Genomic DNA, 12618 nt, shown 5'->3' on the forward strand with positions numbered 1-12618 from the left:
CTTAACAACTGAGCCACCCAGGCGCCCCCCCTTTTTCCTTTCTTAGCAACTCTTTCCATCATAGCACATATCACAACTTCTGATTAAGTATATTTTTACCAGTTTTACATTTTTCTCCACTACTGTATGAGAATCTGTATGATGACAGGGACATCAGCTCCCACCCCACCCCCAAACTCTATGTCCCATCGTCTAATACTAGTCTACCTATATTTTCCAAATGACCAGATCAGCCTCAGATACTCTAGTTTCTAGAAAAATCATGACAAATGTGAAAAACAAAACACAGTCCTTGGCTGAAATGAGCTCAAAATACGAGCTTTTAATAAAAAGATCCCCAGGGCTCAGGGTGAGATTTTATGTTGAAACTCACCAATACCACAGAACTCAATAATTATGCCTATACCAGTCCTAAGAAAAACAAGAAATTGGAAGGTTTTATGTAATACCGTTTTGAATATAATCCCCATTTCAAATGGAGATACTAGAAAGACAGATAAAAATTGTACCTTTCCATATTTGCCAAAGAGGTTCTTCAAGTCAGCAGCTTTGGTATTAGAAGAAAGTCCACTAACCCAGATATTTTTAGTTGAGCTTCCACTGCTACCACTAGTACTACTTGTACTTCCTAGAATAGATTTAATATCAGACATTTTAGTGTCTTAATTGGAAATTTTATTTTTTAACAAAATTATTAGGTCCATATGATTTCAAAATTATAAAATCCTCTTTTAACTTAGTTAAATTATGATAGTACAACCTTGCTGTATCCAAATCCTATGAATCTGCTATTATTAAAATCAAACACAATAGACAATACAGCTAAGTAAGGAAACAAGTCTAAACATCTGTATACTTCCTACCGTGTGAGTTTAAAATCAAAATGGGTAAAACATCAACTACAGGTCTTGGACTTTCACTGTTAAGTTTAATCATTTATACTCTACCACTGCACAACCAGAAAGCAGTCATCAAAAAACGTACAGACTGCTTAATTACCCTCATCTGTTCTGGGCTTTAATCCTGAGAAATTGGGAGTGCAAGAGGGAACAGTCAAAGCAAGGGATAAACTATTTCCAAGAATTTAAACGTTTAATAACAAAGACTAACCAACAGCTCATCTTCATTCTCTGGTAGAGAAAGAATAAAAAAGAAATTATATGCAGCTAGTTAACTCTGGATTTAATAAAAGACAATCTTCTAAGACAAATTAATTACATATTCAAAATCAGAAACCTCAAAATCCTTTAGAATAGGTAAATATAATGTTATATGAATCATTTTTGCCCTAATTCCATCACAAATTATGGTTTCATACACAGAGATGCCATTTCTTAGAATACAGGCCTACTCAGTCACCCTCCAGGGTTTTTCCTCAAACGTGCTATTCTAAAAGGGGAGCCTTCATTCATTTGACTTCACTTGGAAAACAATTCTTACTCCACTTTAAGAAAAACAGTATGTAATAATTAAAAGTAACAATTTTTGTAACTTCAGGTGGAAAGAGTATGTGGAAAGAGTAGAAAGAGTAAAAATTTCAATGCTTTCGAATATTACATGCCACAAGTTTTAGTTGAAAAATTACTGTCAGTGTAGACTTATATGAGGAGACAACACCTACCCGACTCAAATATTTTAAATATTAACGGTTGCTGCATTTCTACTCTTAAAAAATACATTTATCAAAGGATCGATTTTATTTTATGAAATGCTAACAAGAAGCGCGTGTATCTTTTTTATATTACCAGTAACATTTGGGCCCAGGTACTTCTTTTACAAAAAAAAAATTTTTAGCTAATAGAAAAAAGTTACCATTTAACCAAGACCACCAAGTTTCTAAATTTAGGGTTAACACTTAGTAAAGTTATTGTATTTTGTCCATTAACCAAAACTGTAAGACATCTAAGTATTGCAATTAATTGTCAATTAGTAAGTCAATCACTAAGATTTCCAGCTACAAAACGTACCAACAAAATAACACTAAATGCACCACAATACAGATTAACATTCCCTGAAGAGGCATTTTAGGACTCTGCAGTACCTGGTGTTATTTTTCCCTTAAAATGCTTTTTTTTAGAAAACAAGAAATGTTTTCAAGTAGATGGCATATGTACAACAGGAGACGACAGCACACAGCCATGAGATAACCAGACATCCCAACATCAAATATTGCATCTTTAAGCTTACAAGAATTTCAAATAAAACTAATTTCCAACACAAGACTCCCAGTAACCCAAAATAAGTCAAATTAAGAAGTAAGTCTTCAAGAATCAAACTCCTATATATTGGCTACGTTACTAGAAGTGTGCCCTGGTTTAAACAATGAAAGAAGTAAAACCAAATGTTAGAGACTGATTTTCTTTTAAATGCTAGACTCCACAAATAGAGGCAATTACTATTTACAGTACATTTCCTACTAGACAAGAACAGGGGAAAAGTTGTGCTGGTGCATAGGGTTGCAAATGACTATAATTAAAGATAAAATACTTCTAAAATTATAATGTAAGAAAAGGAAATATCCCTTGTATTAACACTCAATACAGTTGCGTAGAACACAATGGGAAAAACACATACTTTTAGCATACTCAAACCAGTTTACAAACTAAGTAATTAAAGCATAACGCTTCAATCACACCCAGAGTTTGTAGAAATCTGTTTAACTCAACAGTCTACACCGAGGCCCACCCAACATTTTTAGTATGTCAATTTTTAATGACTAAAGGTCAAAGGAAACCCCAGACGATTATTACTTTCTAACGAAATTACGCCATTTACCACTCAAACAAACAGGAAAAAAAATTCATTACCTTTGTCATCTTTGGATGATGTCTTGCTCTCCTTAGATTCCTTTGAAGAGCTAAAGAAGCAAATCACCAGAAGAAAATTGAAAACAAAAAAAAAAAAAAAAGAAAACAAAAATCGAACAGCTTGATATCGACCATATTTCACACTAGTACTATTCGTACAAATTAACAATTCCAAAGGCCTAGATTAGGTTATTTGAGCAAATGATTCCCTTAGGATTCTTGCACTGATTTTCCCCAAGATGCCTGAAGAGCTAGATTTTCTGACAATTCTATTCAGTGGATATATGGCCATCTTCTCCAGATTTGAGGACTGGGACTTGACTTCACTTTGTGTTCTTAGGACCGATAGTTGTTCATTAACCATCATCACAAGGATTTTTAAAAATAAAACACAAAAAAATTGTCAATTTGAAAAAAAAAACCAAAAAACAAAAAACAACCAAAAAAAAAAAAACCAAATATATGCTGACAATGCGACAATGCAATCAGTAGGACACACTGCATATTACGAAGATCTTGAAATGTTTTTAAAAGTAACTTAGGACGGTCAAAAATATTATGGCAGGATCCTAAGTACTAATTACTGTACATGGTCTTGAAGCCACCCCCTTAATGCAGAGTGACCTTATTGAGTGCTGGAATTCAGTATCGTAAAGAACTGACATAGAAAAACAAACCTCTTTGCTTGACCAGAGGCCCCAGTAGACGAGGGCCCTTTCTTCAAAGTATCCTTTTCTTTGTCTCCAGATTCTGCTTTCTTAGAACCTTCTCTGGCTTCCTTCTCGACAGGCTCACCCTTCACGCAGTCTTCCTTCTTACCATCTTTATGGTTCGCATTCATCTCATAATCCTTGCTTTCCTTCTCCGGGCTCTGTGCAATGGCGTCCTGCCCATCTTTTGGCTTACTTGCTTCAGAATCTGTAATTTTCACATTTTTACCTGTTTCTAGGAGGTCATCACCATCAAAATCCAGAGTGATGGCATCTTCAGCCTGGATTGTGACCGAGATGTTGTCATCCTCAGCTTCTTTCACAGGTGCATTAGCTTCCATCTCTTCGTGAGCTGTGTGATCAGCCTCAGCTAGGTTCCCTTCTGAAGGAAGAGGTTTAGATACTTCTTGTGTACCATCACCAGAACCTGCTATATCTAAGAGGATTTAACAGGAATAAATATGGCAAAACAAGAAGTTTAAACAATTTCATATTCATAAGCTAGAATAGGACCTAGAAAATATAAAGCCAGTTATTAGCACTGATGGAAGGTTAGGGGAAAAAAAAACACAAGGGTATTAACTAACATTAACAATCCTTTACCCAGGATCACTTATTCTTCATGGAAAAAATGATCTCTACATACAAATACCAAACAACAAAAGTGAGGAAGTGGTTCCATCCTGAGAATACCAGCTCTTCGTTTGTGGTTATAAGTTAATGGCAAACGGAAGATTTTGTTTCCCTCGATGAGATAGTGACAGATGTGCAGATTTGTTATTCAATGTTCAAATTATCTTGGGTTTAACCCTTGTGACCTTCGGAACTCCCATGGTGACGTCTTGAAAGGTCACAGTCTGAGGATATCAATCAGTCTTCAAAGTTTTTCAGGGCCCCATCCTTTTCACTCTTCTGATTCAATTCTTGGGTAGTCCAGAATCGTATGGAAAACTGCTACAGAAGGCTCCAAAGATGTCCTGCTCCATAATGTTCAGGAAATTGGTTATTTCCAGTCTTCATCCTGTCCAGCCAGTCCCGAAATTGCCATTTTCGAAGATGTCTTGCATTTCCCCAAAATGGAAAGGCTTCGGGCATGTGAGATTTTCAGTCAGTAGCTTTACTTCGTCATCGCTTTTGGGCTTTTTATTCTGCCTTGCTTAGAACCCTGCTCCATGTCCTTTCTAGTCCAAAGGAGGATCCTTTGACTTCCATCCAAGAACTCTTCCATAACCTCGTACTGATCAATGCATTACTACTGATGTCCCTGTAATCGTATTGAATGAGACAGTTCTCCTAAACTATGAAAACTGTCTGAAGACTGTATGAAAGTTTCTCTATGCAGCAAACAAAAAGTCAGTCTCCCGGTCACCCATTTTTAGGACTGGTTGTACAATTAATTATCTGTTACACTCTAGGACCCCAATAAGCACGTATGAGTTACTGCAGTGCCAGTCTTAAAGGACATTATCGACTTACCGTATGCTAGAAGTTATTTTAAAACATAAAATTAAAATTGGGTTAAATAATATATGGCAATGTCCACTACAGTAACTGATATGTACCATTAAGTTAGAACACAGCTTCAATGTTAAAAAGAAAATTAAAACCAATTGAAAAATAAAATCAAGATGCTAACTTAATTCACTAAATTGATAAATTTGAAAATAAACTCATTTCAAAAATAAGATTTCAAATAAGGAATGTTTTATTTTCACATAATTTACTATTTTTCTAAATGTCAGCAATTTTTAAACTCTACTTGGCATCCAACATACCTTTCTCATTTTCTTCTTCCTCACCATCCTGAAATTCAAAGAATAATCAAATGTAAAATGAATTCACTTAAAACTAGATTTTAGTAATAGCACAAAAGCAGTGAGGTTAAACTGGTATATAATTTAATAATATTAATTAGGGACACCTATCACTAACAAATATAGGCTATTCCGATCAGAACCAGAGCCCATTTAGAGAAATGTGGCACATTATCTGGTGTATGTGGTCTCAGACAAAACAGGTAAATCTATCAGTAATTAGATCAACAATCAAATGGATTAGTTTCAGTATTCAAAACTAGTTTATAGAATCTGAATCCTACTCACATCAGAGTTGCCAAAAGACTGACCTCATCATCTTATGTGACTCAGTTCAAAAGCACTTTTAGGGCGTGCTATTCAAAACAGTATGAGAAAGTATACTGTGAAGACATACACTTTCAAGGGCTTAAATGCACATTAATAAAACAAACAAACAAAAACCCTTTCTAGGCATCTCAGAAGAGGAGTGACTACAAGAGTAGTTATTTTCAAATTATTCATCCCTTCTTTCTGTTGAAAAAGAATTCACAGTGGTCACATATACCCTAGTGGTCAGACACTTTAAAAATGGTATTTGCACTACAGGTAATCAAAATAGTAACTCACACTGTTTTAAAAATATGACTGATTTTATTTATTTATTTATTTATTTTTTAAAGATTTATTTGAGAGAGAGAGAATGAGAGAGAGCACATGAGAGGGGGGAGGGTCAGAGGGAGAAGCAGATGCCCTGCTGAGCAGGGAGCCCGATGCGGGACTCGATCCAGGGACTCCAGGATCATGACCTGAGCCGAAGGCAGTCGCTTAACCAACTGAGCCACCCAGGCGCCCAAAATATGACTGATTTTAATTTTAATATGTGATCTCTTCGCTTAATCTAAAATTAAGCATGTGCTAGCCTGAAAACAGGAATACTGCAAAGGGATTTTCCCTTTTTCTCTACCCAGCAAATACTGCAAAAAACCCCTGAAGGTAGTCAAAGTCACACCAAGAAAAAACCAACATTTTCCCCAAATTAAAGATCAGAATAAGCAAATATTCATTTAATCTCGGGAAAGGAAAAAAAAGTTAAGGGATGTTTTAATTTATAACTTTTAAAATAAAAGCTGAGTCGAAGTAGATCATTTTCAGTCAAGGTGGTATGAAGCTACCACACACAAAGCCTTAGAGTAGTGGGTCTCAGACTTTCAGTCTGTATCAGAATCCCCTGGAAGGCTTGTTAAAACAGTCTGCTGAGCACCAACCCAGAGTTTCTAATTCAGGTCTGGAGGCAGGACTTGAGAATCTGCATCTCTAACAAGTTTCCAGGTGATGCTGATGCTGTTGGTCCAAGGACTACATTTTAAGAACTACTGCCTTAGAGTGACAGCCTAGTAATGAAAGAAGATTTTAAAAATTGAACTGTAAACAAAAGTTTAAATGGTGTATTTATCTTATAACATAATTTTAGATTCCAAAAAAGCATGCATTCCTTAAAAATGTCAAATATTTTACCGTATGCTCAAAATTTCATCTGATAACCACCATTATTTCTAAGAAATCATTTTAAAGGATTTTTCGACTTTAAGCTAACATGTAAGTGCCCCCAAATTATGGAATGCCCAATTGCTTTACACACTAAACATGAAGGAAACTAAAAACACTGAAACAACTAAACCACAAGCTTAGGAAGTAAGAGTCCAAAAACAAGTAGATTACTGATTGATAGCAAAGTGAATCGTATTATCACATAAGTCCATTATATTATGCTCTAATAACCTCTTTATTGTCGTTCTGTTGAACCAGAATTTAGTTTTAGTCATTGTTTCTAATCTGCAACATCTGGAAAGGAAAGAAAAATGCTTTCACTTGGGTGGAGTGGCAGGCAATGGCAGCAAAGAAAGGATGAACTGTCGATTTATCTTTTTCTTCCAAATTCTTTTAGTCCAGTAATTTGTTGTGGGGGGATAAACAAACTGGAACATCTTAACTGTTACTCAGGAGAACAAATGAACTTAAAGAATGCAACCTGCCGTTTCTTTATCTACCAACAGCACACCACTTCCCAGTTATTCTCTTAGAGTTGCCATATTGACAGGTTCAAAAAAAAAAAAAATGGCCAAATTATCTCCTGTTTTAAAAAGTAAAAAAATTTAAAAACTGTAATGTAAAAAACAAAATCCTTTCTGCTGTAATTCTACCAATTAGAAATGTTATTTCTTGCTGCTAAAATAACTGGTAAGGTTTGCCTTACTTTGCTGAAGAGCTTTTAGATATTTATCCTAATTACTCAACATGTCTTCTGAAAGGACTCATAACATTAGTTTCTCAAATTAGAGGTAACGCTAGCTTTACTACATATACTTAAATGCCCCTAGAAGAGTCTGACCTGGCTTTTAGAAAATAAAACCGACTAACAGTTGGGGGTGAAGCACAGAAACCACTAGGGTTAGTAGGAAAGACAAGCCACAGTTCAGTGCAGACTTTGCTGTGCAGTATGTGCAGTAAACAAAGCACTACTAAAGTCAAACCTTTGGCCCTACGTAAGCCTAAAAGTCCTCATAAAAAGGAAACAAAACAAGAAATACAAGAAAGACAATGGGAAATTTTTCCTGTCTAAATGATACAAATGATATGCACCTTATCTGAAAATAATTTTCCTCCACTGAAAACAGGTTTTTTTCAAATGAAAAATATACTAAATCAGTAACAACAATGTAAAGCATCCTCTTATATTAACTACTTTTTGAGTTTATCTCAAAAAAAATGTAATATTTCACATAAGAAAATGAAGCAAATGCTCCCTGTAAGGTAGGAATTCATGTTGTTTATCTTTGTAGCAGGATCTACAATCCTTAGTCAAATGCCAAAAGTCATATATGAAGCTTCTCTATTTTTATTTCATCCTAGGAGCAGCAATGATAAGAGACAAAGACAAGCGAAGGACTTATTTTTCAGTTAATAAAGTGCTTATTATATATACAGTAAGGATACACATACTCATATGTGTATATATATGTATATACACTAACACTCATTCTACCTTCCCCCTAGGTTAATCTCGTGAGATAATGTAACATACATGTGCTACGTAAGAAGACCTCTTCTGGAAAGTCTCCTTTCCCCTGACTTTTATATAAACAGCATATTCAGCCTGATTTAAAATAAACCTTCAAAATAACCTTAAACCACCAACTGCCTGCTATCTATGCAATATGCTAAAGGTCATAGGAAATACAAAATACCCCGCACAAGATAAGTACTCAATAAATATTTGTTGAATGATTTTACTGAATAAATGTGGTGTGAGACACTACTATTTTTAGATGGAAGGAGTGAACTGCTCATTTCCATTTATGTAACGGGCTTAACTGCAGCACTGTGTAAGTACAATGAAATTCAGAAAACATTTACTAGTGTGCACTTATTTAGTGAAAACAATACCAAACTAGACATCTTGAGACCTGGGTATTTATCCTATCTTTACCACTGAAACAGTTTTACTCTGTGGTTTTGTTATCCACTTAGCTGAAGTTTACCCATAAAATAGAGATAACATACGACCTAAATAGAATACAAAAAATTAAATAAGATAATGGATATAAAAAGTTCTTTGTAAACCATAAAGCACTACATAAAAGATACTAAAGAAAGTTTTATGGAGGAGATACAGATAAATCTGGCTTTCAAGGTACACAGACTTCATATGACAAAAAACTGGTATCAAATTAGTGAAACATTAAGGGCAAGCGCAAATAGAAAAAGGAATATACATGGTGTGATCACAGAAGACTGAAGAGACTGAGATTAGAGGAAATTTTTAAGAATTACAGCACTAGCAAACATAAACATTTTTGAGAAAAATTTCCCCAAATTTCTCAAGTAACGGGTATCTTCAAGCTAATAAAACAGTATCACAACCAGACTGCACAGGTACTCTTAGTACTTAGCCAGGATCTATGATCAATCCTAACATCAATCCAGCAGGTAGGAATTACAATGTTCATTTTACAGACATAGAAACTGACTAACAGAATCTGCCCAAAGTCATAATATTATAGGTAACTAATAGAAGCACAATTTGAACCAAATTCTATGTAGTATAACAGAGGCTAACACTTAAAGGCCAAATATTTAAAATCCAAGTAAGCCTGAAAGCTGGCTTGAGTGAAGGGACTTTTTTGAATGCATTTTTCTCATAGCTTTGATTTTGAAACCATGTAAATATTGTAAATTATAAAATCAGATTAAATTTTCTAGCTATTTTGAATTATATACTCACAAGAAGTTACAGATTCAATTTTTTTAAAAGCAATACTTTAATTACTGAAAATAAAATGAAACACGTCAACCTAAATCTGTATGAGTTGGGGTGATATAACCATATAGAGCAGAACTAGTCTAATATGCAGTAACTATTCATTCCTAGAAGGGTACATCTTTTTTTTTTTTTTAGAAGGGTACATCTTTAGGACAGATATAATGGGGAAAAAATCTTAAATCATTTTCAGTAATCTGTTGTTTTGTTTTTCTCAGTAATCTTTTTGATAGTGGTGTTGGTATTAAGTTTCTAAGACTGTTGTAGGTATACTGTAAGACAAAGAAAATGATTAACTTAGAAGTATCCCTATGACCTCAAAATCTATTTAACTTAAAAGCAAAAACAAACCAAAAAACCACACACATTCACTAGCACTGTATCTTGAAAGAAAAGACCTAGAAAGCATGAAAACCCAGTAGCAATGAACACCCCTACCACCGAGACCAGGTTCTTGAAAACCACTTACCACCAAAAGGAAACAATGGCTAATTAGGTCTAGAGAAGAAAAAGGAACATCATTACATACCAGAAAGCAATCAAAGACTACTAGGATCATGTTGAAATGAAGAGGCTCTCACAAGCTACAGATGGGGCAATTTGAACATTGAACAACGATAACTACAATGGACTTAAATACATTAAATATATTTAAACCCATGAATTCAAAATGAAACTAAGGGAGGAAAAATAAAAAACTCATTAGTCACTGTTAAAGATAGTAAGGAACTGGCTCATTATTCCAAAAATTGGTAAATAAAAGGAAAAGCATCAGAAATAAATATATATGCTGGCTTTCCTTTGTAAATGGTACCACTGAGTAACCAAATAGTAGGAGATATTTCTATTTCTAGGACCATTCCAGCTAATAAATAAGGAAGAAATGACAGAATTAGAATATCACTACTTTGATCCAAGGGGTATGGATCAATGATTGGTACCATCATCGAGAAGATATAACCAGACATTAGGTGTAGCCAAATGGAAGAACACAATACTATCTATGAAGTAGTTGGGTGTGTTGGGTTGGGGGTGGGGTGCCCTGAATCGGACAGCAAGCCTCTAGATCCCATGGCCAACTTACCCATTTACAGAGAATACAGTAAACAAAGAATCATGTTGAATGACTCCACAGAAATGTAATCAGCAATATCTAGACTCTGGAAACCCTACAAGCAGGGATTGGCAAACTATGCTAGATGCCTCTTTTTGTAAATATTTTTACTGAAACAGCCATATCCATTTATTTACCCACTGTATATGGATGCTTTTACACAACAATGCAGAGTTTTATAGTTATAACAGAGATCATATGGCCCACAACAGCTAAAATATTTTCTACGTAGTCCCATTAAGAAAAACTCTACCAACCACCTTTGCTCTACAGAATACACAACTCAATTTCTTCAACAAATAAAATAGTGGAGGGAAAAACCTTTAAGAGACCTAATAAACATTTCAATCAACCAGAACGGGAACATCGTATTTGTACAAAACCTGTAAAAACAAAAAGCAAAACAAAAAACAAAAACTATACACAATTGAACATTTGAATACTAATTGCATATTTAATGATAATAAAAACACAATGAAACGCAGACACATTTATATATGTTGCTAGATGTTCCACTGTACATTACTTAGAAGGAGAAAAAAGGTCATTTTACTTAAAGAAAACTTCTCTGAAGATGTAACCTCTCTATCTTTTGATACAATAAGGCAATACTTGCCCCTTGATGAGAAATAACTGTTCTTTCATTATCAGGATAGAAGGGGAGCAAGGCCCTCTCCAGGCCATGTTGTGAAAATTAGAAAAAGGTATCCATTCCTTAAGATACTTTACTTCCATCTGTTTAATTTTTATAATAAATATATAGTTTATTATGTGAATGGGGCCCCTTAGATATGATTGGTGCCTTTACACAACTTACAACCTGCACAACTACAGGAGTGGCCTAAGTGGAAATGAACAAGCTAGCTGCTAAAGAATATGATGAGCTCAACTCTACCTTTTTGCAAATTAGTAATGTAAAAAAGGTACGCCCCCTCAATTTGAAAGTTAATTTTCCTCAACTAATCTTTATCACTCAGAAATGAACTTATTTGTAGCTCGCACGGGGAACAAATCTACAGACTTTCACAGTCCTAACATTTCCTTCCTGAATATTCTAAATTATCAGACACATTTCTCCCAGAAATGCAGTTTCTCTCCCACTGCAATAAATGCAGAAAGCCAAGATACCTCACCAGCATTTGTGGCTCACCATCATTTCAAAGGCAAGAGAGCTGCAGGAAAGAAGGTGTGTGTGACCAGAGGCAATCAGCTAAGCAGTGCATAAATATGAGCCCCACTACATACTCTTCTAGCAAATATTAACTAAGGAAATAATAGACCTGATCACTATTTTTTTCTAAATCTGGGAAACAGAGGAAAGTCCTATCTCTACTTCAAAGCATACTATTTAAAGAAGGTACATGAACAAGGCTTCTTAAGTACAGATATGGAAACAAAACAAAACAAAACCAAAGGATAAACTAAAAAGAAAACATTGTAGCAACTGAGTTATATAAATGTGTTTATAGCCCCTGTAAACCATGCTTTAAAATGTACATTATATAAATCATATATACCAAAAAAACACAACACGCAATAGAAGAGCACTCATTTTCTACACACATACACACACACAAACACACACCCGAGTAAATCTCTAGAACAGAGATTTTTATCATTTTTACACTATGCCCATCCTAGGTGTGTTAAATTAGCAAAATCTTAAATAAAGCTTTGTAAAGGATATTAGTACTTCTAAATGATTTACTTCTTAACAAAGTGACAGGAAAAAAAAATCAAGGAGAGTGTAGACTTCTCAAAAGACTGGTAACCAGAGTTTTTTTTTGTTTTTTTTTTTAACATAAAGGATGGATTATTTTTATTTTTCTTCTGAAAAGGGTAGGAACCTTGTTATAATATCTTCCAATTACCT

The 12618-nt window shown here is 34.6% G+C and overlaps 1 protein-coding gene across 3 annotated transcripts in view; it reads right to left on the minus strand.

Moving 5' to 3' along the window:
• SLTM (SAFB like transcription modulator) overlaps positions 1 to 12618 on the minus strand; it is a 42831-nt gene that overhangs the window by 13836 nt on the left and 16377 nt on the right. For 2 of the 3 annotated variants that reach the window (XM_034994474.1, XM_034994472.1), the window contains exons 6-9: positions 5293 to 5320; positions 3485 to 3953; positions 2808 to 2857; positions 510 to 628 (exon numbers count right to left, since the gene is read on the minus strand). In XM_034994474.1, the coding sequence (XP_034850365.1) occupies positions 510 to 628; positions 2808 to 2857; positions 3485 to 3953; positions 5293 to 5320 (666 nt within the window). The remainder of the gene's footprint in view (positions 1 to 509; positions 629 to 2807; positions 2858 to 3484; positions 3954 to 5292; positions 5321 to 12618) is intronic. The other variant, XM_034994473.1, reaches the window with a different exon arrangement.

Source organism: Mirounga leonina, unplaced genomic scaffold (genome assembly GCF_011800145.1).
Source record: "Mirounga leonina isolate KUSES-001 unplaced genomic scaffold, KU_Mleo_1.0 Mir_91, whole genome shotgun sequence".
Lineage (NCBI taxonomy): Eukaryota > Metazoa > Chordata > Mammalia > Carnivora > Phocidae > Mirounga > Mirounga leonina.